Source organism: Eubalaena glacialis, chromosome 15, assembly GCF_028564815.1.
Source record: "Eubalaena glacialis isolate mEubGla1 chromosome 15, mEubGla1.1.hap2.+ XY, whole genome shotgun sequence".
Classification (NCBI taxonomy): Eukaryota; Metazoa; Chordata; class Mammalia; order Artiodactyla; family Balaenidae; genus Eubalaena; species Eubalaena glacialis.
Genome location: NC_083730.1, coordinates 81684497 through 81711646, shown reverse-complemented (window position 1 = coordinate 81711646; position 27150 = coordinate 81684497). Strand labels below are relative to the sequence as shown.

General features: G+C 51.9%; 2 protein-coding genes and 1 long non-coding RNA gene across 5 annotated transcripts in view; 2 read left to right on the top strand and 1 right to left on the bottom strand.

Moving 5' to 3' along the window:
* Nucleotides 1-9117, top strand: part of TESC (tescalcin) — a 63861-nt gene extending 54744 nt beyond the window's left edge. The window contains exons 5-9 of one of the 2 annotated variants that reach the window (XR_009697376.1): nt 1253-1314; nt 1412-1519; nt 5408-5455; nt 7749-7932; nt 9045-9117. Coding sequence is in view for 1 of the 2 variants with exons in the window: in XM_061169941.1 (XP_061025924.1) it covers nt 1253-1314; nt 1412-1519; nt 5408-5455; nt 7749-7826 (296 nt within the window). In the remaining variant the exon portion in view is untranslated. Of the gene's footprint in view, nt 1-1252; nt 1315-1411; nt 1520-5407; nt 5456-7748; nt 7972-9044 lie in introns of those variants that run through there. The other variant, XM_061169941.1, reaches the window with a different exon arrangement.
* Nucleotides 9118-12732: 3615 nt separating this feature from the next.
* Nucleotides 12733-27150, bottom strand: part of FBXW8 (F-box and WD repeat domain containing 8) — a 115860-nt gene continuing 101442 nt past the window's right edge. For both annotated transcript variants that reach the window (XM_061169834.1, XM_061169835.1), the window contains 3 exons: nt 19120-19293; nt 16459-16569; nt 12733-15722 (listed from right to left, as the gene is read on the bottom strand). In XM_061169834.1, coding sequence (XP_061025817.1) covers nt 15578-15722; nt 16459-16569; nt 19120-19293 — 430 coding nt within the window. In that variant the 3' untranslated portion in view covers nt 12733-15577. The remainder of the gene's footprint in view (nt 15723-16458; nt 16570-19119; nt 19294-27150) is intronic.
* LOC133075540 (uncharacterized) lies at nt 17154-24827 on the top strand. Its single transcript, XR_009697367.1, has 3 exons — nt 17154-17239; nt 19580-19679; nt 24785-24827. It is a non-coding gene; the product is annotated as an uncharacterized LOC133075540 (long non-coding RNA).

Here is a 27150-nt window from a genome sequence, read left to right as displayed (position 1 = left end):
TCCTTTCTTCCCTTCCCTGGCCCATGACCGGCCACCATACGCAGCTTCACGGGGCAGCCTCTGTGGGGCTCGTCCGTCCTGGAGGAGCCTCTGCTGGCCTTGGGCTCTGAGCAAGTTTAGCTGGGATCGGCCTTGTTGGGGGATGGCACAGAGTCCCAGGGTGGCTTGCGTCACACCTCCCTTCCCCGTGCACTTTCCCACGACTCCAGCATCCCTGTCCATCCCACCTGAGGCAGCAGCGTCTGCAGGGACATGTAAACACGGGGCTTGGGCTATACTTAGCTCGGGACGGGACGTGTACTGAGGGCTGTTGGGGGCAGGGCGGTGATGCCTGGTGTCCGCCCGGCTTCCACAGTGTTCCAAGGGCCAGGTCAAGGGGTGTGAGGGCTGTGGGATGGGACAGACTCTGGTTCAACCCCCCGGCTGCCCCTCCCTTAATGGGGTGGCTGCGGGCAAATGCCTTAGCTTCTGTGAGCTTGGCAGCCCCGTCTGTGAAATGGGCTCAGGGCAGCCCTGGCCTCACGGGGTCATGTGAGGATGAGGGGAAGAGATGTTTGCACAGCGCCAGGCTGGATAAGTGCCAGGGCCGAGGACTTTGTGAACCTGAGGCTCCCTGAGGCTGAGCCAGGGGGCGGAGAGGTCACCTCCCCTTCAGCTCCTGGCTCTGTTGGGCTGCGGGATGCTGAGTGATGTCAGTAAAGGGACCACGTGATGTCACTGAGAGTGAAATAACCAGAGCAGGTGTGAATGCCCCTCGTACCATCAGGGGCCGGCTCAGATCAGCCAGGGGCAGGATGTAGGCAGCCGGGTCCATGATCTGCCACAGGCCTGGGATGACAGCCACCCTCTTGGGTCTGTCAGGAATGACACTTTGAAATAACACTGATCTGGCTTCCTGTTAATGAGACTATCACATCATCTGCACTCACAGTGTGCCAGGCGGTCGCTGGCCCTGGTCCACCAGCCTTAGCTCACCTGGCAGCACCATGAGGCAGATGTGTGGTTACTCCCATTTTACAGATGGGGAAGCTGAGGCTCAGAAAAGTTAGGTCACTCGCCCAAGGTCACCCACCAGGAAGTGATCGGTCTGGCCCCATGGCCTTTGCCCTTGCCCCCTATGGCTTTGGCAGTTAGGTTTCCGTTACTGGGGTCTTTTGCTCAGTTTGAGGTAGGGGAAGGTTGGGGGGCAGGGGGACCCGGGCTCCCCTCCGCCTTGGCTGACTCAGCCGCTCTCTCCCCCCGCCGCCCCCAGTTCTGTTCCACATGTATGACTCGGACAGCGACGGCCGCATCACCCTGGAAGAGTATCGAAATGTAAAGTATGCTCCCGCGCCGGCGGGGCCCCAGCGCCTCCCCTGCCCTGCGGCCGGGATGGAGGCCCGAGGTCACGGCGTCTCTGCTCCACCGGCAGGTGGTAGAGGAGCTGCTCTCCGGAAACCCCCACATCGAGAAGGAGTCTGCGCGCTCCATCGCCGACGGGGCCATGATGGAGGCGGCCAGCGTCTGCGTGGGGCGGATGGTGAGAGCTGCCGGGGCCGGGCCCCCAGATCCCCCCTCCCCCTGCCCCTGCCCCTGCTGACCCCGCCGTGCCGTGCCCCGGTACTAGTCTGTGTTTCTGGAAGGCCCCAGCGGGCAGAGACTGTGCGTGTCCTGCTCGCCACTCTAACCGGGCCTGGCGCCGACCACTGCTCAGAGGCCTCTCACTGCTTTCCTGTCCCCCCAGAAGACCGGCCCGATGTCCCAACCCCTGGGGGGGTCGGGCCAAGCAGGGGAGTCTGGGCTTTGGGGGCTGTAGACCCCACTATGTAGCTTCCTCGGGCCCACGGGCAGCGCCTGGCACAGTGCCAGGCCCGGTCGGCATACAGCCCGGGCTTGCTCTCATTTAATTATTAATGAGGGGATTTGTGCCCTGGAGGGCAGGGGTCAGCAGGGAGCTCTCTTGAGGGCCCACGATCTGGGGTCCAGCGAGGAGCTGGGAGCAGCGGGGGGTGACGTGTAGATGAGACAGAGGAGAGGGGCTGGGCCATCAGGGCTTGTGTGCTGACAGGATGGGAGGCCCCCTGCTGACAGAGACGAGAGGATTCGACCAGAGGCACTTGCAAGGCTGCTGCGGAGGGCCGGGCTCGAGCTGTGATGGGGAGGAAGGCGGGTGGGACCACGTGAGCAGGAGCTGGACCACAGCTGGACACAGCTGAGGCTTGTCAGGGTCCCACTGGTGTAGAAGTGGCTGGGTCATTTCTTGGAACCGTGCTGTCGGGCCTGGGGTGACGTCAGTGAGTTAGAGCAGGGTTTCTCCGCCCGGCCTTATTGACACGTGGGGTTGTCCTGGGATTGCAGGGGGTTGGGCAGCCTCCCTGGCTTCCACCCACTAGATGCCAGTCACACCCTCCAAGTCGTGACAACCAACATGTCTCCAGACATGGCCCACTGTCCCTGGGGCGGGGGGGGCGAAGTCACCCCCAGTGCAGAACCGTTGGTGCAGAGGGGCACAGGAGCAAATGGTCAGGGCAGTGGTGACTGGCACGTCGTATGAGCGGTCACTACCGGCTTTTCTGTGCTCGGATGGTGCTGTCGTCAGGGTGGCGAGGCACGGACTCTGGCAGGTGCCCCCTGGAGGCTCCAGGCAGCCAGGTGCCCCCAGGGTCACCTGTAGGGTGACCACACAGCGTGTGCAGGCACCGTGCTGGCTTCTTCACGTGCATCACTTCATAGATTTGTAACCTTGCTTCACTGGTGGGGACATAAAGAATTTTCTGGACTTTGGGGGCAGCGACCTTTTTGCTGCGCTCGGTGGACTCGCTCTTGCAGGGCCGGGTCCAGTCCAGACAACCCCTGACGCAGGGGCTCGGAGCCCCCGGGAGCCGTGTGGGCAGGCACGTGACCATCTCCGTGGACTTTGTTCCCTGAGGGTTTCGGGCGGTCCCCCTGGGGACGTCCCCTCTGGCTCCTGTGTATTTATAGTGGCTGCAGCCCCAGACACCATCATGGCTTTGTGGTGACCCCAGCCCAGATGGAGGGGTGTTTTCCTGCTGGAACCTGCTGTTTGTGCCCAGGCCTGTCATCAGGAGATGGCGGGCCCGGGCCTGCCCCCAGGGGCGGGGGGCTGAGGTCACTTTCTTGGCCTGTATTTCATTTGTCTGCTTCGGGGGCCCAGGGGGAGGCTTCTGGCTTTGGCGAAGCCACCCCACTCAGCCAATGAACTGCTGCGGAAAAGGGCCGGTGACCTCGGTGGGGAGCGCGGGGATTCCGCTGCCGGGTTGCCCGAGCCAAATTCCCATTTGATTTAATGACACTCTCCTTCGTTAAATTGCTCCCCATCCCACTCCACTTTCAATTGGCGACAGTTTTCTTAATTTGCTGTAGTAAAATTGTTGGCAGCTGGCAGCTGCTGATCTGCATAAAAGCTGCACAACCTTAGAAGCCGGGGCATTCCGGGAGTCCGTGCCGGCTTCCCGGGTATGTGTCCCGCTCACCGTTGTGCATCTTTCTTTACTTACGGATCCTCTCTGTGCTCTTAGAATATTTTCTCGTGTGATCGTCTACCAGATAAACACAGAGGCGCAGGGTGAGGGGTGGCCGAGTCAGTTCATACCCTGTGGCCTCCGAGGACACTTAACATTTCTGCCCGCACCTCTCGCCAAAGACAAATGACGCATCGCCCCACTGTAACAGACCTCTGAAGCCGGCTGTCGACTGCGGCAGTGAGCTCTTTCCGGGGTGTTTCCCTGGAAAGCCTTTTTGTGGCTGGAGGCTGGGGCAGCTGTGCTGGGGTCTCAGCCTAGGGCGCTGCCCTGACCCTGCAGCCCCTCCACCCGGTGCCCGCCCTCCAGCCCAGGTCTTGGGCCGGTGGGGCCTTATCTATAATTAGCTCCCCTCGCCGCCCTAGGAATCTGGGGTCTCTGGCAGGGAGTGGGCGGCCACTTCTGTCTGTGCCCCTGGGCAGGAAGAGCGGACAGCCCTAGGGACAGGGCTGGCCCAGGCCTTCTAAAAAATTGGTGTTTTTCATAAAATTAAAAAGTATATCCAGGGGACTTCCCTGGCGGTCCAGTGGTTAAGACTTTGCCTTCCAATGCAGGGGGTGCGGGTTCGATCCCTGGTCGGGGAGGTAAGATCCCACATGCCTCTCGGCCAAAAAACTAAAACATAAAACAGAAGGAATATTGTAACAAATTCAATAAAGACTTTAAAAATGGTCCACATTCAAAAAAAAAAAAAATCTAAAAAAAAAAAAAAGTATATCCAAAATTAAATTAAGAACAGAACCCACCTCTGGGAGCTGTTGTGAGGTCTGCATCAGTTCATGGTAATAACGTTTGTAAAGTACACACGGCAGACACTCAGAGAGCGCCTGCCGATGTTTTCTTAAATACACGTAGGAACAAGTTTCCGAGCGGTGCGGAAAGAGAAGTGCGTCTTTCCTGGCCCTCCTCCCATCGACCCTGGTCCTTTTCCCTAAAGGGAACTGCCCTTGATGGTGTTTTTCCTGACACAGACCGACGTGTACACGTGTGTCTTTCGGTTCCGATTCACACAAAATGGCGCTGAACTGCCACGGCTCCCTCTCCCCCATGCTGACCCCACAGGTCCACGGGGCAGGTGGCAGCCGTCTGCTTAGTGATGGGGGACAGAATCTGCAGGCATCTTTCTGCTCCTTGTTTGTTGTTTTTCCACCGTGTATGTATCTTGGAGCCTTTTCCATATCAGCAGGTCTAGATCGACCCCTTTTTCGTGGTAACCAATAGCCAGGGCAACCACGATTTATTTGGCTGGTCTTGTATTGACGGGCAGTGGGGTGTCAGCCCAGCTTTCACTGTCACAAAGGGCGCCGTGGGGACTTGGTCTTAGCAGCATCAGGGGCAGGAGCCCCATTTATCATCTCGTGTGTGTGCAGAGACTGGCACTGCCAGTGACTTGGCAGGTGGGAGGCCCCTGGGCCAGATGTTATCAGGGTGACTCACTTGGCCCTTTCCCCAGTGTCTGGAGTGCAGGTCGGCCCAGAACTGGTCTTACCAAGGCTGGTTTGAGGAGGCAGGACTAAGAAATGGCAGGAGGTGTCTGCTGGTGGGCATACTGTCGGGAAGTGGCGGGAGGCGGCTGTGCCGGGTGGAGCGAGCCCTGCCTCTGTGCCCACCTCTTCCTTTTCCACCCTCGTCTGCTCTGTCCTCCCTGGGGGGCGTGGGTGGGGCCCTGGTGAGCCTGCACCACCTTCCGTCCCACCATCGAGCCAGTGAAGGGGACGCTGGAGTTCACGGCCAACAGCCTTGAGCTGGAGGCGAACAATCCAGAATGTTCTCTCCATTCTCATGACTCTCCCTAAATGGCCCCAGCCTTCTGTGTTGCAGGGTGGGGGGAGGATGGAGAGTCTCCAGGCAGAAGCCCCTCACTGCACCCTGTGCTCTGTCCCCAGGAGCCTGATCAGGTGTACGAGGGCATCACTTTCGATGACTTCCTGAAGGTGGGTACCTGGGGGTGGGGGTGGGCACGGGGGCTGTGCTGGGGGCTTGAGGGGGACCCTGCTGGTCAGGAGGAGATGGGCGTCTCTGTGGAAAGGGGTCAAGCCTGGGTGTGGCCTTTAAAGTAGTTTAAACTGGTTTTACTTATTTTTATTGGAAGGGTGATGATAGGTATACGCAGTCAGAACAACTAAGCAAGTGCAAAAGGGCCTGTGAGGAAAACTCCATTTTTCTCCCCCCGCGAGTCCCTGGTCCCCCTTCTCAGAAGCACCCTGTTGACAGTTGGAACCAGGGTTCTGGAATGTTCTGTGCCTGTACGAGACCTGCTCTTCACAGAAGCACACACTGGTGCTGACCGCGTGTGGTTCTGCCCTGGGCCTCGCAGTCCGTGCTGTTTGTCTGGCTGCCCGCCTTCCACCCCTGTTAGTGGACGTTCAGGCCTCGCCCAGCCTTCACTGCTACAAGCCTGCTCGCAGGCTGGGAACTGGGGCCCTTCGCTGCTCTGACAGGCAGATCCCCCTGGCAAGGAGTCGAGCCCCCCGTGCTCTGCCCATGCTTTGGCCCTGAGCATCCCAACAGCGGTGTCCCCGAGCCCCTTCCAGGAGGCGAGGAAGATGGGAAGTCAGGGGAACGATACCCAGCGTGGCTCCCGGGCCGGCCGCCAACTCTCCGGGCGGCCCGAGGGAAACAGGCCTGTGCCTGGGTTGGGGCCGGGGACTCTGGTGAGCTGAGGGGCAGCTCGGCCGGGCGCTCCCCCAAAGTCTGCGCCGCCAACCTGGCCAGTCATGGCAAGAGGAAGGGGGCGGGCGGCACAGACCTGGGTCTGAGGGAGAGACCGAAGGGCCTGCTGGGCCGGAGGAGGACAGGCGCCCCCCTCCGCCGCCCCCAGGGCTGGGCAGGGCAGGCAGACTGGGAGAGGCTGAGTTGGCGTTTGTGCCACAGGTCACCTTGGCTTGTTCTGAGGTCTGCGCTCCAGAAAAGTGATGACACCCAAGCAAGAAGCAGAATAAGGAGTTAGAAGATCAGGGAGGCCAGGGAAGCTTAGGGAGGAGGGACGGCTGCTTTAAGCCAGAAGATAGGATGAAATCCAATTTTGGCCTCAGAAACCAAGCTTCTTCCCCAGAAGGCCGCCCCCACCGCTGCCCTGCCTCTAGTGTTCCCAAGCCCGTTGCCTCTGCACCGTGGGAGTTTTTCCTGACCAGCCGGCCCATCCCATTCTCTGAGCCCCACCACTAGCCTCTTGCCACTTGGCATCACCCGGCCTTTGGCAGAAACCACCCTGGCATCCAGGTATCTTCTCCTGGGAACGTCTTGTTCACCTAACAAGGAAAGCACTTGGGGGACCATAGGCATGTGACAGTGGCAGGAAATGCGCTGAGGCTTCCTTGCCACTTGGGTGCCCACAGGGCTCTGCTTTCCCCAGCCTCAAGGCTGTCCCTGGAGATGTTGAGGGTGACAGCTTGACAGTTTGAAGTTCTTACATAAGCAGGGAGACAGTGACAAGTTACTGCCCACCATGTCCCTCCGTTCCTGTTTGCATCCTGCCCGGCACCTCTCCATCCGTGGTCCTCTTGGGCCCCGAGTGGCCAAGGAGCTGGCGAGCGCACAGTCCTGCCCGCGCTGGGGCTTCCTAGTGTGGCAGATACAGGGTCTGGTGGCCTGAGTGTCCGCTAGGGCCCTAGCCAGGATGGACCGTGACGGCAGTGCCAGTAGCAGGTATGTGGTGATGGATGTGGTCTTTGGCAGAAGTTACCTTTCCTGGGCATGAGCTTGTCTGTCTGGAACATGGTGACCTCCTATCCCTGGGAGGTTGTAAAGACCTAACTGTTGTGACCTTTTAATTAATGATGATGGCTTAATGAAACCTTATAATTGCACAGCCCTCAACAGTTTATAAACCGCTTCCATGCATGATTCCCCTGGAGCCCCCAGAACATTCCGTGAACGGGCAGCACAGGTGGTGGTCTCGACATTTTTCTGGTGAAAAGGAGGTTTAGTGTGGGGTTAAGGAATTTGCATGAAAATCACAGAGCCTGAAGTGGTGGGTGGGATTCAAGTGACTTCAGCTAAGAGCTTGGATTCAGTACTTAATAATAACTTGCTGTGACAATCCAGAAAGAATCCAAATGTCAGAGCCCAATTAACCAGCAAAAAGGCAGATGGAAGTTTCTCTTCCACGCTTCGCACTGGATTCCACCTGCGGGAGCTCCTCAGTGGGTGGCGGAGGAGGGCGGGTGGGAAGGTGGCCGAGGACTCCGGTGGGGATGCCCGCTCACACTGCTCCGTCTGTTCCAGATCTGGCAGGGGATAGACATCGAGACAAAGATGCACGTCCGCTTCCTTAACGTGGAAACCATCGCCCTGTGCCACTGACCGCCCCTCCCCCACGGAGAGCCCGGGCAGCGAGGCCCCCGGGGGCCCTTTTGCTGCAGCTCTTGTAAACAGTCAACATCCCTCGCTCACCTCTTTTTCCCGCAGGGTATGGTACACGGGGTTTTGCTGTTTTTATCTCCAATAAAAAAGAAAAAGGGTTTGTTAATGAACGTGGCTCCTGTCTGTTCCCCACGTCCATGCACGTGGCCTGGCCACTTGGTGGCCCGAGGCTGGCTGACTGGGGAGCGAGGAGCAAGCCGCAGCAGCAAGTCTTCAGAGGCTGGTCTGCAAGGGGATTTATTGTCTCCTTCCTTTCTGGTTTATTTTGGGCTAAGTATTTGCTCTTTTCCCTGCTGAGTGCTGGGAACTCACCCGCCTTCTCAGGCCCTGGCAGGGAAGTAAGGAGAAGCAGCCCCTCACTCCATGGGGACCGGGACTTGGGTGGTGGGGCTTCCTTGGTGCCGTGACCGGATATTTAGACCCAAGGAGGAGACGAGAGGAGCTGAGCCTGGGCCAGCCGCAGTGAGCGCCCGAGCTCGCCCCGCGGTGCTGGGGCCGCCGGCGGCCAGGGCCCGGCGGGAACGGGCTGGGTGTGCCCTGCGGCCCTTCCTCAGGATGGGGGCCGGCTGCGTAGTCTGCACTCCGCTGTCCCCAGCGCAGCAGCAGCAGGGGAGGTGACTGCTCCAGGTGGCATCTCCCACAACTCCGGCTGTCACCTTCCGGCAGTGGGGTCTGAGGGGAGGAAGAAACAAAGGTCATTCATCTCGGTTGGTGGCAGTGGCCCATGAGTCAGCAGAGGGCTGGCAGCCGGTGGTGCCCTGGTGATCTGCTGACTCGCTCGGGAGAGCTGCCATCACCGTGGTCACTGGTCACTGTTGACATTCCAGGCCTCCTCCTGGTAGCTGCTTCATCCACACTCGCTGGGAGGCACCTTCCTAGCCTTCCAGGAAAGTTCCCCTGATAATTGGCTATTGCTATTATTTGCATTCTTGAATTTGTAATTCAGTTTTGATATTAAGCGTGCTTTATCTATCTTATACCCACATGTTGGGGTTCAGAATGTAACAGGCGCCCCCTGGAGTCTTCATCCGACGCCCAGCACCTGGTCTTCCCTTCCCTGAGGCAGTCATGATGGTCCTTCCTCTGACATCTGCCTCCCAAAGCTGTGTTGTGCACACGTTGCTTAGGATGAGATTAACGTCAGTATTTAAAAGCCAGCAGGTGTCCCGAGGGCGGCAGTGGAGCTGGGAAACCCTCATCATTTAGACAGTGAGAGCTGGCGCGGGCATCCCGCCCCAGTGAGCGTGCGGTGGACCGGGCTGGGCCTCCGACCCCAGCCGTGCCTGAGGAACGCCAGCCTCCACGATGCGCCTGACAGGCAGGCGGCCAGGGGCAGTGCGGCCACATCTTTGGTAAGTAGAGAGAGGTCTGAAGTCACTTCCAGAGCTCGGCTGCTTGTTTTAACTTTATTTTTTAAATCAAAGTATAGTTGATTTACAATGTTGTGCTAACTTCTGCTGTACAGCAAAGTGACTCAGTTATACATATATATATATATATATATATATATTCCTTTTTTTTTATATTTTCCATTATGGTTTATCCCAGGAGATTGGATGTAGTTCCCTGTGCTACACAGTAGAATCTGCTTCTTATTTAGACTTGTGCGTAATTCCACAAATATTTTGACATTTTCAAAGCAGTAGGTCAGGGCCAAGGCTGTGCTTCTTACCCTCCAGGTGCCGGCAATGGGGTGGGAAAGTGGGATGTGATCTCACTGCTGGGATCAGTTGCTCACACCCCTGGGTGCCTGGCAGCCCACAGAAGGAATCTAGAAAGGCCTGGTGTGGGGAGATCTGGTCCTATTTAGGTGCTAGTTAGCTATCGTCCAGGACGGGTCTCCAGGGAGACCCCTGCAGCCTGGCAGAAGCGTGCGTCCCCCTGCCCTCCCCGTGCCCTTCCCTGCCCCGCACTACTGCCAGGGACCCGTGGAGTTACAGAGCAGGAGGACTGCTGGTGTGGCCACTGTAGGCTGGATTTTCTGGGATTCTCCCAATTTGCTTCCATTTTGCTCTTCTCAACAAAGGCAGTTCATTAATGTAAAGTGTTTTTATAAATAATAGATCTTCCATCAGCCCCCCTGCAGAGCCTGCGTTTGGGAGACTGTGGGCACAGGCAAGCGTTTGCCCTTGTTCAGACCACCGAGGGCCGGCCTCGTGTCTTTGAAGCCTCAGCTTACCTAAACCGCTAATTAAAATGAGATTTATTCACCCTGAGCCCAGTCCATACTGCTCAAAACCAAGCTGTTCGTTCACCGTCACTGAGGATGTCGTCTGATCGGCAGGGCTGGGGCTCATTTCCACCAGAGGGCCGGCCAGAGTCCGCCTGGGGCTCCCCTGCTGGCTCCCAGGGCACTGTGTGAGTGATGTGCTTTCACTCATTAGGTCGTTCCGGGAGTGATCGGGGTCATCTATTAGTTGGTGCGGACCTGCTCCTAGGAAGGGTGGTTATTCCCCCCAGTCTGCTGGCCTTTGATTAGAAAGAACGAGGGTCACTGCTCTGGGTACGCATCTCAGGACGGCTGTCTGGGCAATGCGGTCTGCAGAGGCTAGAGGCTGGAGGCTCGGAAACGGCCCCTTACGGGCTGGACTGGTGGGCGTGCCCAGGAGGGGCTTTCTGGCTGCAGAGACCCTGAGGGAGTGTAGCACCCTTCCCCCATCTGAAGCAGCCTGAAGCAGGTGATGTTTGTTCTAAAATAGGCAAGTTGAGAAATTACCAAATGCACTTGTTTTACAGCTTTCCTTTTATCAGGAATTATACCCCTGTGACTAATCAGTGCTAAGTCAAATATTTGAAGTCAGTGCTTCGAGGGCCTCAGGCTGTGGGTGGAGGAGACGGAGCAGGGACAGTGTCTGCAGCCTGCGGGATGAGGGTGAGGTCACCTCTCTCCATGTTCTCCACCCATTTCCCAGGAATTGGGTTGAAAGCATAGTACCGACGGGAAAAGTTACCAGAACTCGGCATTTGGCCGTTAAAAGAATACGGCAATTTGACACAAACACGCCAATTTGGTAGGTTTACAAAAGGGCTGTGTAATGGAAATCTAATATGAGAAGCTCGGGGAAAACTTCTGCAGCCACATTAAACATGAATTATGGATAAGGGAATGCAGTAAGATGACAACAGCTCCCAATTTTGGCCAAGCCACCCTCTGAGGGAGCGAATTATTGCTAGACTTTAACAAAACCATTACATTTTTTTCTGATCCCGGGCACTGGCAAGTTCTCGATGTGCGTTATGTATGGATCGGATCCTTGTCGCTGAACAGCTGAACCTGTGTCCACTGCCTGTGGTTCACCAGGCCGGAGCTGAACTGCAGACGGCACGGTGACTTACGCAGGCTGATGGAGAGTTAAAGATACAAGTTGCCTTGGCAAGGGTTCTGCAAACACCTGCTTTGCAAGCTGTCCTCCCACACAGTGACCTTGGGAAGGCCTTGGAGAGTTGAGTGGGAGGAGCCGGGGTTTTCGCCACGACTTCCCAGGGTGTCAGTGTTGCCTTTGTCTCCAGGCTCTTCTGGAATCAGTGAACAAGTGCCAGCAGGGATTTGGTGGTGGATGAACTTGGCCCCAGGAGGACTGAGGACTCTGACGGGCACACGGTGACTGCTCTTCCTTCTAATCTGCATGTTGACCAAGTCAGCAAGGGGCTAGGTTTCTGGTCTTTACCCCAGGAGTGGTCCAAGGGGCAGCAGTAAGGCTGGAGGATGTGCCGAGAAGCAGTTTATGGCCGCCTCCATCTTAGAGAAACGAGGCGGCAGCGTTAGTGCTAGCACCGGGCGAGGGGAGAGAAGATACAGTGGTGGGGCGGGGGAGCCTGCCCTCCCTCCCTAGGGGACGAAAAGGTCCCCGGCACAGAGCTTCTGCCTGGAAGCCCCTGCCCACCATCAGAGGCAGAGAGCAGGCTGGCACCCGCATGGCACGGGCCGGAGCCCAGCGAGAGGGGCTGTGCCATCGCCCATCCCAGGCAGCCTCCGTCCAAATCGCTGCATGGCCCACTGCAGCAGCCAGGCAGCCATCTGGCCTGGCCGCTGGTGAGGTGGGCAGGTCTGCGAGGCTCAGGGCGCCGCGGACGGGCGGCCAGCACCACACGCTCCCGGCTGCCACAGCTGCTGCCCAGAACAAAGGTCCGAGTCGGGAGAGCCAGCCGGCCCCCACCTCAGCCACTGTCGTAGACCTGCCCGTCCTGAGAGGCCGTGGACGGCCTTAACGAGAAAGCTGTGCCCCTACCAGGAAGACGTTTTTCTCCGAGGATGAGCAAAGTTGGTTTGCGGTGACCGGTGTTTGTCATCTGAATGCAGAGTGGGACGCGCTATCCCCTCAAACGTGGGGCCTCTGGTTCTGGGGAGGGGTACGGAGGACTTCATCCTGGTGTGGTCAGCTCTCCTGCACAGAAAGGACCAAAACTCCACTCTTGGGGACATTGTTTTTCCTCAAATCAGCTGAATCTGGTCAGCCTCGGTAGGGGAGGTGATGCTGGCCATAGGGTGTCTCTGCAAATGGATTATTGCCTGGGCAGCGGCAGTGGCAGCACCAAGGCAGCACAGGGCTGAGACTGCACAGCACAGCCTAGCGGATGCAGATGAAACTCTCAGGGCTATAGTTCCCTTGGAGAATCTGATGAAAGAGCCATACTTCCTCCCAGAAAATGCCCTTATGCACATTTTCACTTACGGTTGTGTGGGTTTCTTGGATCCTGGGCTAGGAACCCCTGTAATAGTGGTTCTGGGAAAAACTATTCAACATGTCAGGTGAGATTTCCAGGGTGGGGGAAAGCTGGTGAAGTGGTATGCCAGGGGACTGTCACCACGCACCTTGCCAGGGTGACAAGTAATTTCAGCAATAAATACATTTAAAAAATTTAATACTAGAACCAACGTGGACATGTTATAAAGCAGAAAGCAAAGTCATACAATGTTTTAAGATAGGACAGAGATTTCTGGTGTTTGGCCCTCTGGCTCCCCCAGCGGCATATCAGAGTCTCTTCTGTCTTTAGGGGAGACGTGGGACCCGAGCTTGAAAAGCAGAAGAGATACAGAAGAAAAGGAGACGATAAGTCAACTAAGAACTCAGAACTTGCAAAGAAGCTCCCACAAAATAGCGAACGGGGACAAAGGTAAGATGGGATGAGCAGACGGGGGGTGGACATGGGCCAAGATTTTTTTAAGCCACTGGTAAATGTTGGTTCATAAAGGAACTTTGATCCTTTCCCCATCAGGCTATTTCTTCCAGAATGTAAGGTTTACAGCAAAAAACACTGACTGAACTTGGTGTGCTCGGAGATTATTTGGGTCCAATAAACTCCTTCACAAAACCCAGGTGGTTTTCATGAATGGGAGATGTTATCAACAGGCTGGGAGGAAAAACCCTATGCTTGTAACACTTACACTGGACCAGCAGTTGGCAGTGAATGAAAGTAGTTTAAAACTGTTTTTACTTTCAGTAAAATTTTCTGGGTCTAATTTCTTTTGAACTCTTCCATTACCCATAATTCCTGCAACGCTAGGAGGGAGAATGTATCTGCAAAATGAACTGTGAAATGAGACTGGAAGGGGCTGCTTCTTAAAAGGGAAAATAAACTTTCCGCAGTGGTCCAGTTGCATTAAGACTGTGAGAGGTGAAAAACCGTATAAAGCGAGGTCACTAGGGGGTCAGAGCACCACAAGGCAGCGAGCGTAAATAAAGTACATACTTCATTCGCCAACTGCAGATTGGCTTCATTTATGAAGTAATTGGGTTTTCTGAAAGGAAGCAGAAAATCCTCCTGACACAGCTGCCTTCCCGGGAAGGCAGCCTGAAGGAAAGCAGTGCTCTCGGGACTGAGGGGATGGTGCCCAGTCGCGGCTCTCTATGTGGCTCTGTCTAGTTGGATGTGGCTTTTTTTATGACTGAGGATGTTAATTTGAAAAACCTTCCAAAACCCTCACGACTCAAAAAGTTCTAGGACTCCGCGTAGCGGTGCACTTCCCCACCGTGCACGCTTGTGAACAGCAGGGAAGCTTCACGTTGCTCTTGGATCAGTGAGAAGTTATCCCCATGCTGAAAATACTCGGTTTGATGGTCCCTTGGGCCTTTTTTTCCTTTATCAAGAGTTGTATATTTCGTCTTTCCAAAAACCTGCTTTCGGCTTTATGATCAACTTCACTATTTGTTGGTTTTCTAGTTCATTCATGTGTATTTTTATCCTTCTTTAACTCCTTTAAAGAAGGATTTAACTCCTTCTTTCTACTTTGTTTGGGATCACTGTGACCTTTTTTAAGCTTTCTGGGGTGACAGCTTAGCACATTGATTTTCTGTCTTATTTTCTATAAAGTCATGAGGTCTCCCCGCCCATTCGGGCCTCGTCCCCTGGGTCCCGGTGTTCAGTGCTTCCACTATCACCCTGGTCTAGAGAGTTTCTATTTTCCATTTTTCTTTCCCTGTTTAAAACCGAGTTAATTCAGGAGTGCCTGGGGCTTCCAGGTGTATGTTTTTGTTTAGCTTTTTGTTGATTTCTAATCGTACCGCATTGGGACTGGGGCACTGGATCGGACCTGGTATTGCTCTTTGTGTAATCTGAGATTTTCCTTGTGGCTTTCATATATGGTCATTTTTTATGCATGTTTTGTGGGTATTTGAAAAGGGACAGAATCCTATCTACACCCACTGTGTCACGCTTATAAATTACATTAAGTAAATCCTCTGACTCACGCACCATGGGCGTGGATTTTGTTTCTCTGAGTAGTTCTATCAGGTTTTTGCTTTGCTATTTGTAAGGTACATTATTAGATGGCTGCTGCTGCTGACAACAGTCTAAATCACAAGTAATGCCAGGGTTTTCCCTCTTAATCCCTGGAAATGGAAGCTACTTATCACACTGAAGGGGTCTCTCGTGCTGCCCCGTGTTAGCTAGGTGGTTGAACGTGATGGTCCCTCTGCTGTCTCCCCTTCCTTCTCACTCTCTGCTCCAGAATCCATCACCTTCCACGCCACGTAGAGGATGGGTGTTTACGGTACGTAGAAAGTGTCTACTTGGTATCGTGCATCGCAGACACAATAGTAAGCAAAACAGTTATTAATGAAGTAGTTGTATAAATATATAATTATAACCATGTTAAAAATCTACCAGGAAAAAGGGCTGCTCTCCCAGGTTGGGTGGTGGTGTGAGAGAAGACGACCCAGAGTTGAATTCTTGGTCTCAGATCCAAGGGCTCAGGGACTAGCAAGTCCAAAGGCCCCCGAAGAAGAAAGGGTCTGGAGACTGGAAAGAGGATGAGCAGGCTGGAGCAGGGGTGCAGAAGGGCCTTATCTGAGAGCTGGAGCAGGGGTTGTGTGCAGCATACAGAATGATGTGGGGAGGTCCCAGCTTGGGCCAGGGGGACACTCCTGAGACAGGTGGGGAGCAGATGCAGGGCTGCATGGGGGAAGGAGGTATAAATCTGAGCCATCAGTAGTGTGTGGTACTCAAAGCCATGAGAGAGAGTGAGAACAGAGTAAGATGAAACGAGCCCTGCTAAATGCAGCTGGAGAAAAATGAATTGGCAAAGGAGAAAAGCAAAGGCAGTAGAGGAATATGTGGGGTCACGTAAGCGCACCCTGCAGTTGCTTTCTTCCCCCAACACTTAAAGCCTAGTGAGGTGCTCCTCTGTAGTTCTAAAATACACAGAATTGGTTCTTCCCATGTTTCTCCCAGCTCCCAAATGAGACAATTCCCTAAACGTTGTCACAGGGAAAAGCAAGTGCCAGGTCATAGTTGTAACCCGGTATGGTGTCACAGGACGAACGGCAGATGGGCACAGTGCTCTGAAAGGCCAGCCGGTCCACTGCAAACTCGTAGGCCTGGATCAGCCCCCGGTGTCTAGAGAAAGCACAGAGATAGCGGCGGGGTCAGTCCTGGTACCCAGCCCCCCCCCCCCCCCACTGATTTCTGTCTTTGCAGCAGGCACGTGCTGGAGACAGGAGAGCGATTCATCGTGACACATGTCTGCTTCGGCCCCACAGTGTGTTGGACGCTCAACATCCCGGGACTAGAGACTAACAGGTGAGCAGACAAGTTTGATGGAGGGAACTGAGTGCTGGGCGGCACCTGGCTGAACAGGGAGGCAGGAAGGGTCCGCCTCAGGGAAGGCCTCACAAGAGGCTGCTTGGAAGCCAGGCCAACAGTAATCAGAAAAGGGTCCTGAGCCTCCGGCATAGGCCTCTCTCCTCTGGCAGCCGTCACCCAGCAGGCTGAGCGTGAGGACTGGGCTTTGCCACTGTCACTGGAATTCAACACCACAGGTCCCTAAGCCTTTTGTCTTGGGCTCTTGGCACGTATGGCCGCCTTCCCGCTCCGTGTCCCTACCGCTCCCATCCCACCCCCCTGCAGCGTCCTGCTGAAGCGCCTAAAACAGGCACTCAGCACATGTTGTTGGCTAATACCACCCTGCCGCATCTACATGTATGTTCCTGACTTCTATGAAAAGAACGGCTATGCCTGAGGGTACCATCCTGTAGGGACCAATGTGGCCTGGGATGCTCTATCAATAAAATCAAGCTAAGAGTGTCTCTTCCGAACTCCTACACACCCAGACCAACCCAGCCCAAGCACTGACCTCCGGTGGGTGACGAAGTTGTCCAGGTCGGCGTTGCGCACCACCCTCTCGTAGGGCACGTGGGCCGTGATGAGGCTGTGGCAGTTGAAGGAGATGTGCCGCACGGGGTGCCTGGAACAGATGGGAGAGAACGCTCGTCAAGGTTAAGTCCACTGGAACTCAGCACGTCCCACCTTTGCTGGTGTGGTCTCGGAAGTCTGGAGCTGCAAGGGACTCTAGAACCATCTAAGCCAGGCTTTTCCTTTACAGAGGAGGAAACCGGGCCCTCAGAGGGGCAGTGTCTGGCCTCAGTTCCCAAAGCTAGCTCGAGCAAGGCCACACGCCAAGCCTGCTCTGTAAACGCGTCTCAACGTCCCTGTGCTCGCTGCCTGATGTCCTAACACCTTGGTGCGCTGGGACACAGAGGACAAACAACCTGAGCCAACTCAGACACACGCGGTGGAGAACAGCCCCATTTCTGCCCCCCTGGCTGGCTTGGCCCTGGGCGAGTCACTCCAGCTCTCTGAGCCAGCTTCCCCAGCAGCAGGGTGTGTTGAGTGGTGCCCTACAAAGGCCCACCAGTCCTGAAGTCAGAGGGCTACAAATGATACGTGTACTCTGGGTTGTGAAAGCACATTCAGAAAGTTTTGGAACAAAATGGCTTGAAACCCATGTAGCAAAGGCTTTTGTTCATTCTAAAAACTTTTTTCCAGTGGAGCACTGAGCCAGGAGACACAGGATAAAAAAGATGTCTAATGCAAGCAGATGCCTGCCCGCAGAGGGATTCCCAACTGTTAAGAAGGTGAGATCCATTCCCACAAACAATAACCAGTGTTTCTAGAGCATAAGAGCTCTTATAAGCCACAAGATGAGACACAGAATTCAGCACTTGGGAGGAGGAATAGGAGACTGCAGTACAGACTGAAAGGGTCAGCCAGGCCCCTTCAGAAGGGCAGAGGGTGGGAGGGGATGAGGGGGAGTCCCTTCAGGCTGAGTCACGGCTGTGCCAGAGGCAGGGACAGGCGTCTTGGCCACAGCAGAGGATTCTCTCAAGAGGGGTGCCAGAGTCCAGGGTTTGCGGCACCAACTGGAGAAAGCGTGGCTGGAGGACTTCGCTCAGGGCGCAGTGAGGCAGGAGGGATGGAAAACAAAGCCGCGAGGAGGACAGAGAAGGGAGAGGTCGGAACTCAGTCCCAGGCTTGCAGCTGGCTGACAGCTGGTACCAGAGGCAGAAAGGGGAGCTCAAGGGAGAGCTGGCCGAGGAGGGGCGGGAAGACCTGGGGAGTGCGGCCGAAGAGGCTGAAGCGGGCAGTGGGGCAGGAGACTGCGCAACAGGGGGACCAGAGCGTGAGAGGGAATCAGGATCAAGAGCAGCAAGCACTGCCGCGAGGACGAGAATCCCGGGCAGGAGACGGACGAGGCATCAGCCTTGCTTTGGTAAACAATGCTTTGGTGACCTTCTCTGGGACAAGCCACTAAGCACTGGTGAGAACTGGATGTGCACTTACAAATGAGTTAGGAAGGCTGGGACAGGACGACAGTTCTGGGCACGACCTCGCTTAGCCTGGCTTCACCTGAATGACCCATCTGAGGGAGTGCAGCTTTTCAGGGAGAGAAAAATGAGATCTGCTGGAGTGCAGGCCTAGTGAACTAAACGGAGCTGCTGGTGGCAGTCCCTGGGGGCCTGGACTGCCGAGGAGGCTGTCCTAGAGGCCAGGTTGAGCCAAAAGGGTGTCCTTAAATGCAGATAGTTCTGGGCTTCCAAGGTCTGAGAGTTTTAGTTGCCTTTTGGCACCACCTGGCGGCAACTCAGTGCATCACCACAGCAGGCAGGGCTGGACAGAGCCAACCAAGCAGTGTGGAGGGCACCATGGTCTGAGAAAGATGCAGGCCCAAGCACCAGCTACCGCTGCTCTCCAAGGAAGAAACCAGTTCCTCTTTTGACCTCGTACTTAAGCTAGACTTGTGAGCAGTCTTCATTTTATCACGCTCTGCGGTTAGTGGGGACACGTCTCGTCCCAGAGGTGCTGAGGGACAGCCGGGGGAGCTCGGTGCCCGTCTCGCACAGGCACGGGGGCTGGATGGATGTGGGCAACGGGGGAGAGCCTCGTGGTCCGCTCCCGCCGACCCCTGCGCCAGGCAAGGCCGCCTCTGCTTTAAAGGTCCGACGCCACTGCGCAACGTTTAACCGGCTGGGCCCCCTTAGTATCCATTTACCTACATCCGTTTACCTCTGCTGTGCTTGGGAGAATAGCTCTCTCTTGAATTTTAGAGCTAAAGGTTAAAGTTACAAATTCCTCCTTAGTTGAAGCCTGAATACTTTCAGTCTGAAGCGCCCTTGTAAACAGTAAGGAAGATCAAGACTTCCTGGAGTGGAGGAGAGGAGGGGGGCCCGGGTCCGCCCCACCTGGGGGCAGATGGGCTGCCTGCAGTGCCCCCGCCCGCTGTATGGCCTGCCCCACTGTGGTCTCTACCCGAGCGGGCAGCTGTGGCAGTCTGAACAGTGTGACAGTGACCAGCGCCATTTCTGAGCCCATTTCACTGCAGCTGACTGGCAGGGTTCCAGTGAGGACCACGTGGTAACCTGTGGACAGCACTTCGCACGGTACCTGGCTCAGTGGCTGACTGATGCCATCACTGCTGCGACTGTGGTTACTAGAAGCACCTGAGGACCCACCTTACCTGGAGTGCACCTCCCACAGCTTCTGGTTCATCCGATAATCCCACACGGAGACCAGGCCCTCCTCGCCCCCGCTGACAATCTTCCAGTCGTCCATCTGGACTGAAGAGACTCCGAGCTGGTGGGCAGAGATGGACAGGGCGATCGTGTCAGTGCGGAGGTCGTGGATCCTCACCCTGCAGGGCCAGAGACGAGCGCAGAGATTAGCATTAGAGCCTGAGATGACGAATTCCTCCTCAGTGATGGTCTGTGTACAGCAACCCTGTGAAAACAGAGTACGAAACCCCTTCAGTAAATACTAAACTTTCACCGCCTCCTTAGTGTACTCTCGGAGGAGGCCAAGAGGCACTAGAAATGAACTAGTTTAGAGTACCCCCCAACCACTCAAAGCACAGAATAAGGAGGACTCAGAACAAATAAATACACCAGCTGCCCTGCTGCTCACTTTTATGTGCTCCACAGGGGAGACGCCTGCCCTGGGCACAAGCCCATTGCGAGGGAGGCTGACCTGACTGCCACGGTGCCTCCATGGGGACGTCGGCCTGAGAAGGCTGTCCAGAGGGTAAGTATACTGCCCAGCATGGCAGTTTTGCTGTTCATATAAAAGTCTGTTAAGAGCAAGTTGTAAAAACAGCTACATTTGTCTGCAACCTGAACCCTTACCTGGTTGGAAAAATAACACTTTTCGGGTAATTTAACTCAACTTTTAAGTTCATCACCATCTTGTTGAAATTTGGAAAGGCGATGCGTCTACAGTTGACTAAGCATAACAGAATCGTGATAAGAGTATGTGGACACTCGGCAGTCACTTATCTAAAGTCTTGAGATAATTACTTACCTTGTAATAATCTGAATTTAAGAACATCTTTAAAAACTACTTTCTATACAAGTATATGCTGAATTTCCACATAAGGATAAATTAGATGAGCCAGAAATCTCTTATCCACTAGAAGTACCAACACAGTTCCTGAAATAAGCCACAAGAGCTAAAACTGAATGTGGCAACATTTCAGTACAGGTGAATTTAACAGCCCCTATGCTGCAAGTCACAAAGGAAAAGACAATCGCTGCCCTGAAGAGATGCCACCAGCTAGCTAGCAGGGGAGCTGGACAAACACGTCTGACACAAATAATGTGGGGAGAAGGGATCATCTCAAAAGATGTTCTAGATCCTAAACTCTTACAGGTACATGAGCATGCACAGACACAAGGTATCTTCAGAGTTCTGAGGGGAAATTATATACCTAGCTTACCTACCAAGTTTGAGGGCATAACAAAGACTTTTTTTAAACAGAAAAGGACTCAAAGTGAGCTACCCATGGATACTCTCTGAAAGAAAGTGATGTAGCAAAATATCAGAAGGACCACGGAGTGATGTATGAAACAAACACTGAGTGTTAGCAGACAGCTTAGAAAGACCTGATGTGTCAGCTGGGTGGACAGACGCACACAGGACAAACCCACCTCTTATGAGGAAGAGCCTCAAGTCACAAAGCAAAACAGGGACTTCCCTGGTGGCACAGTGGTTAAAACTCATGCTCCCAATGCAGGGGGCCCGGGTTCAATCCCTGGTCAGGGAACTAGACCCCATATGCATGCCACAACTAAGGAGCCTGCCTGCCACAACTAAGACGCAGCACAACCAAATAAATTAAATATTAAAAAGCAGGTTTGAAGAAGAACCAAATAGTACTTAAAAAAAAAAAAAGATTAAAAAAAACCCCTCAATATATGCTACACACGAAAGGTACATTTGCATGTGACAAGGAAGAGGTGACAATTTTAATACCTGAAAAGGTAGATTTCAGAGCAAAAAGCATTAGCCTGAGAGTACTTCAAAATGATGAGAAGGATACAGTTTACTAAATGTTTGATAAAACTTGCCAGGAAAGAAACAAAAAACCCCACATGATACCGGAAACTAATATAAAACTGTAAATCAACTATATTTCAATTAAAAAACCACACATGGACCTAATGTCTGTAGGTCGGTTTTTCCCCCCTTTTTAGTAATTCAGTTTCTTTCATCATTATAATCTATTCAGGTTTTCTATTTCTTGAGTTCATTTTTTGAATCTCCTTATTTGAAGACCTAGATGAATAAATGACGTTGTAGGAAAATAAGAATTATCAAAACTAACCCCCAGGAGATAGAAAATCCAAATAGATCACGGAACACAGAGCAAGCTGGGAAAGTTGTCGAGGAGCAAGCTGTCCCTGCAAAACAAGAACAGCAAAATGGGTCCAACCTGGAAAGAACAGACCCCGCCCCCCGCATTCCCAAACCCCGGGCTACATCTACTGTTCCACAGCACAGCAAAGGGAGGAAAGCTCTGACTCTGCATGGAGCCAGCATTCTGTTATTACCCAAAACCTGACACTGCAAGCATGACAGAGACGACAGATCTGCACCAGTGCTAAGACCTGAATAAAATATCAACTAACAGAACTCACAGCAACATGTTAACCAGCAAGTGGACTCTGTCTAGGATGTCCATTCCTGCGGTCCCCCATGCCTCTCTGACGACAAGAAACCCACAGAGAGGGTCCCTGGACACTAGAGATCTGATGACACAGAACACTTATTCCTAATGAAAAGTCTTTAAAAAATAGTAATCTACTTTTACCAATATTATTTCACATTGTTTTAAAAAAATTATTAGATAAAAGAAGAAAATGAGAAGTGGACAAATTTATCATTAGGGTTGACAATCCAAGGTAATTCAGTAATAATTCAGAATCAAATGTATTCTAATATGTCAAAATCAATAACTATCCTTTGTACAACCACTAGTTTTAAAAATGTAATTGAAGAAAAGATCCCACTTAAATTCGCAATTATAAGCAAAATACCCTGTAACAACTTTCTCAACTTGGAGCTCTACCATATACATTACACCAACATTAATTACAGAGGGCTCAGAGAGTTAAAACAATTACAAATATTCAGGATAGGAAGGAAGGCCTTTCTAAACATTACCAAAAAAAAAAAAAAAAAAAAAAGTCTAGGCAAATGGTAAACTGGGAAAAATGTTTGCACCAGACGACTAATTTCTTATAAAAAAAAAATTCCTTCAAATTGATAGTAAAGATTGATAACCCAGTATTAAACTTTAATAAAGTTTAAGAAAAGAAAAAATAGTTCACAGGAAAAGAAATACTAACGGCTTTTAAACATGTGTAAGATGTTCAAGTTCACTGGTAAGAGGAATTATGCACTAAAACTACAATGCAGTAATACCACTCAGCCTGCCTACCCAGCAAAGGTAAAGTCTGGTAGTACTCCAAGACCCCTTCCACGCTGGTGAGCCCTGGCTACAGAGGTACTTCTGTACGGCTGATGTGAGCACAAGCCCAAAGAAAGTGAGTTGGCAATATCCAACAAAATAAAAAATATACTTCACTTTGACCTAGCAATTCTGCTTCTAGGATTTTATATAGGCAATATGTAACGTGTACATCCACATATATACATACAAGGCCATTAGCCACAGTACTTTTTCAGTAGCAAAGATGAGGCTTCTGTTTCAGGCACCTTGTTGACCCTCCCACTGAAAAATCACTTCATACTGCTGGATAAGACGTAACTACATCCTTTTAAGTGCACTGCTGGGCTCACAGAGTAAGCGACCTCCCTAGGGCCCATGCAGAAAACCAGGTTGGAGAGCTTGAGTTGCAATTTTGGTCGCCTCTATGCATGTGCGGTGGGGGTGAGGCTATTGGCAGGTGCCAATCTCAGGAAGCAACGGGACTGGCTCTTACTGTACCACGGGGGCAAGGCTGTAAGACTGGGGTCCACTCAAAGGGGAGTATTGAGACCTTGCTTTATAAAAAAGCAGTATAGAACTTCTAGACACGAAAACATAATCCCTGCAATTAAACTCATTAGACAGGCTAGAAACAGATTAGACAAAGCATTTGTAAATTAGAAAATAAATCTGAAAAGTTACCTAGAATGGAGCACAAAGAGAGGAACAGATGAAACATGTGAATGAAGCGTTAAGAGACAGGAAGGATGGAAGGGGATGATGGTTCAGCTTACGCCCAAAAGAAATCCCAGAAGGAAGAAAATCCAGTGTGTGGCAAAGAAGCGATATTCAAAGTGTTAATGGCTGATGTTTTTCCAAAATGAAAGCTAGGCATACTCACACTCACGAGCACTCATCAGAATGAATGAAAAGAAACACGTATTGCAGAGTGCCATGATGAAGTGGGAGACCGCGAAAGACACAAGGGGTCTCAAAAGCCACCTGAGACCAAAAGACTTCTGATAATCAGAGCAACAGGAAAAATGAGAAACAGTCTTTACATTGTCATGAATTCGAGTGACTCAACGGGGAAGGCACATAACCTAGCTCCATCAGCGGATGCCAGCTAAAGCCGTGACGGTACATCCGGTACAGTGGAGACCTGCACGGGCATCAGAGAAGGAGGCAGAGCTACACATACTGAGGACAGCCGTCGCCCAACAGTCACACACTCAGCGCACCAGGCCCAGCTGCGTGATGGCAGCTGGGGGGCGGGGGAGGGAGGCACGCATCTGTGTGTGCAGGCACCCTCTGGAGACCGCCGTCGCACAGCCTCCGCTGAGGAAAGAGAAGCTCCCAGGAGACAACTTCTCCCTGTATATACTTTTTTGTGCTTTTGAATTCAATTTTGAAGGTGTAGGTTACCTGCTTAAGTTAAAATAATTTAAAGATAAAATTCTGGAAGGACATACTGGAGTTGGTAACAGCAGTTACCTTGGGGAAGAGTCTCAATGGAAGAATGAGGGGAATAAATGCGGCTTTTACTTTTTATTCTAGACACTGCCATGTTGTTTAAGGAACAAGAACTCGTTCATGACTGGGAGGGGCACCCAGAGGCCTTCACAAGTACTGGTCACACTGTTTCTTAAGTGGGTGGGTGGCGGGAATGCTCAGGCGTTCCGTTGTTCTTTAAAATTGTACACAATGTACCTTGTATACACTCCCATGTGGATGTTTTGTTTCAAATAAAACAGGGTTTTAAAAAAATCTATAGTCTTATGACACAGGGGTGAGGTCCATGGCTTCTTCCCTGCTGGCGGCGAGGATGACTGAGAGCCCCGTTAGTACAGCAGGCCAATCAACACCCCCCTCTCCCCGCCTCCCCTCTTCCCAGGGAGGGTCTGTGACCAGAGAGATGCAGAGCAGCAGGAAACACACAGAAGACAAAGAGCTCCCTCAGTCGGCATTTACAGACACTAATCTTTAGGCATTTGTGGGTTAGAGAAGGGAGAAAAGGTAAAGCTGCTGTGAAAGGAACTCTGCCTGGAGGCTACAGCTGCACTGCTTACTAATGGGAACTTGGAAAGGAAAGGGGGGGGGAGAAATTTTTAGCTTGAGTACTTTTCAGTGCATATTTGGTTAATAAGGGTCTATTTTGCTCTAGTGGTTTTCATAAAGAGCTCCTCTGTTGAATATTTATACTCCATAATTTACAGTTTGGCTGTTAAGGAGACAAAGGCAAACACAAATTTGGTCCAGAAGTTCAAAGTTTGCCATCTGTTTTCCTATTGTATTTAGACACCGGCAAGGATGGCGCCAAACAAAATACACAAATACACCAAAAGATACAGCATTAGTGTATTTTATCACTAAGGAAAACAAAAATGGGCCAAAACCAGACTCGAACTTCTCCCCACAGGGAAAAAGGAGAAGCACTTAGAAGACATCTCCTCAAAGAGGCACTGCTCTGGTTTCTGGCTGACAGAAAGAGGTAGCACACAGCACGGGGTGCGAAGTCCACGCGAACCATTCGAGTTCACATTACGAAATGCATCTCTGCTTCACACACCTGACGGCGCGGCCCCAGCGTGCACAGCGGCGTTCCCTGGCAGAGCCCGTACCCTCAGCGCTCAAATCAAATTCCCGACGTGGGGAAACAGGTAGCACAGCAAATGGGCACAAACATGCCAAGACAACTGATTCCAGGGACAAAAAGAAGCCAATGGTAGACACTGTGAATCCCTATCCAGCGCGTTTCATCAACTTTGCCCGTTGAAAAGAAAAAAATAATTGGTCTGAAAGCTGTAATTGTATTATGTTTAATATTCATGGTTGGGTTTGGAGGGCTGTTCCAACACTCCCTCTCTCCAGCCCCTCTCTAATGAAAATCACACCACAGGAGTCAGCTCGAGCCCGCCAATTAAAACAAAAGACACCAGAACCTTCCAAAGACTCCAACAGAGGAGCATCCATCTGATGGGCAGGAAAACGTGCTGGAACTGAGAGGGAGGCACGCTCTGGCTGGTCCTGTGCTAAGAGCTTTGAATAACTTATTACAACACTTGCAGATGGAGCAAATGTAACATTTACGCCCCACTCCCGCTCCCTAACAGCCAGCAGCACCAGAAGCCACCACAACTTTGTATTTGTCAAGGCGAGAAGAAAGCTCCGACACTCTCTAATTAGGGGTCACAACTCAGAGCTTGCTTCCCATTGGTTTGGATAAAATAGTCCCATAAAATAATAAGGCAAACCGTATTTGATGGCAAAGATGAAGCCTGTTCAGACTCTGGCTCAGCAGTTTCATTAAGAAGGACCTGACCTTCAGCTATATTTCTATCCAGAAAATAAAGGGAACAAGCAAGACGGCATTAAAACAGTCTCTTTTTTTTTAAATGACCAAATTAATCAAGAAAACTCACTATTTTTTTTTAAAGAAATCAATAACATGATTCTGTTTTGTCTCATCGAACCTATATTAAAGAGGATTTTTAAATACAACCTTATATGCCAAAATCAGTAGCTATAACATACATATAGCACCAATAGTGGCCTTTGGTGAATGATTCATTTTTAATAGCAACTAGAAAAACATGTATTTTCAGGTAGAACTGCCCAGTTTAATCCAACTAGGCTATGATTAGAGCTGTATGTATTGTAAAGCTGTATCTCTAAAGTTTAGAGTTCTTTGTTTATTGCCCATAAAGAGTAATAAGCCCCTTGGACTGATCACTCGACCTTTCTGGACCTGTTTCCTGGGCCAGCATGAGATGGTCTTAAAGAGCTCTGCTAGGCCGAACATTCTGCAACCCTTACAAGCCAGCCCAGAACACCACCTGTGGACAAAAATGACGATGTATGTAACACCAAAATAACAAGGCACACTGGAAACATAGAAACATTTAGCTTACTTTAATAAATCCTTTTAAATTTTAATCAGATGAGTGTACCTAGAATAACCTATTTTATGGTCAACTGATTTTCAACAGTGGTGCCAAGACAATTCAATGGGGAAAGAATAGTCTTTTCAACAGATGATGCTAGGACAATGGAAATCCACATGCAAAAAAGAATGAGGTTGGACTCCCACCTCACACCATATACAAAAATTAACTCCAAATGCATCATAGACCTCAGTGTAGGAGCCAAAATCATAAAAATTCTTTTAAGTAAACATAGGAGTAAATCTTTGTGACTTTGGGCTAGGAAATGGCTTCTTCAATATGATACCAATAGCACAAACGACAAAGAAAAAATGGATAAATGGAATTTCATGAAAATTAAAAACTTCTGTGCTTCAAAAGACATTATCAAAATTGTGGGGGGCTTCCCTGGTGGCGCAGTGGTTAAGAATCCGCCTGCCAATGCAGGGGACATGGGTTTGAGCCCTGGTCTGGGAAGATCCCACATGCCGCGGGGCAGCTGAGCCCGTGCGCCACAACTACTGAGCCTGAGTGCCACAAATACTGAGCCTGCATGCCGCAACTACTGAAGCCCACGCACCTGGAGCCCGTGCTCCGCAACGAGAGGTCACTGCAGTGAGAGGCCCACGCACCGCAATGAAGAGTAGCCCCCGCTCACCACAACTAGAGAACGCCCGCGCGCAGCAATGAAGACCCAACGCAGCCAAAAATAAATAAAGAATAAATAATTAAAAAAAAAAAAGTGTGAAAAGACAACCCACAGAACAGGGAGAAATATTTACAAATCATGTCTGATAAAAGGTTGGTATCCAGACTATATAAAGAACTCTTGCAACTCAATAAATAAAAAGACAACCTAATT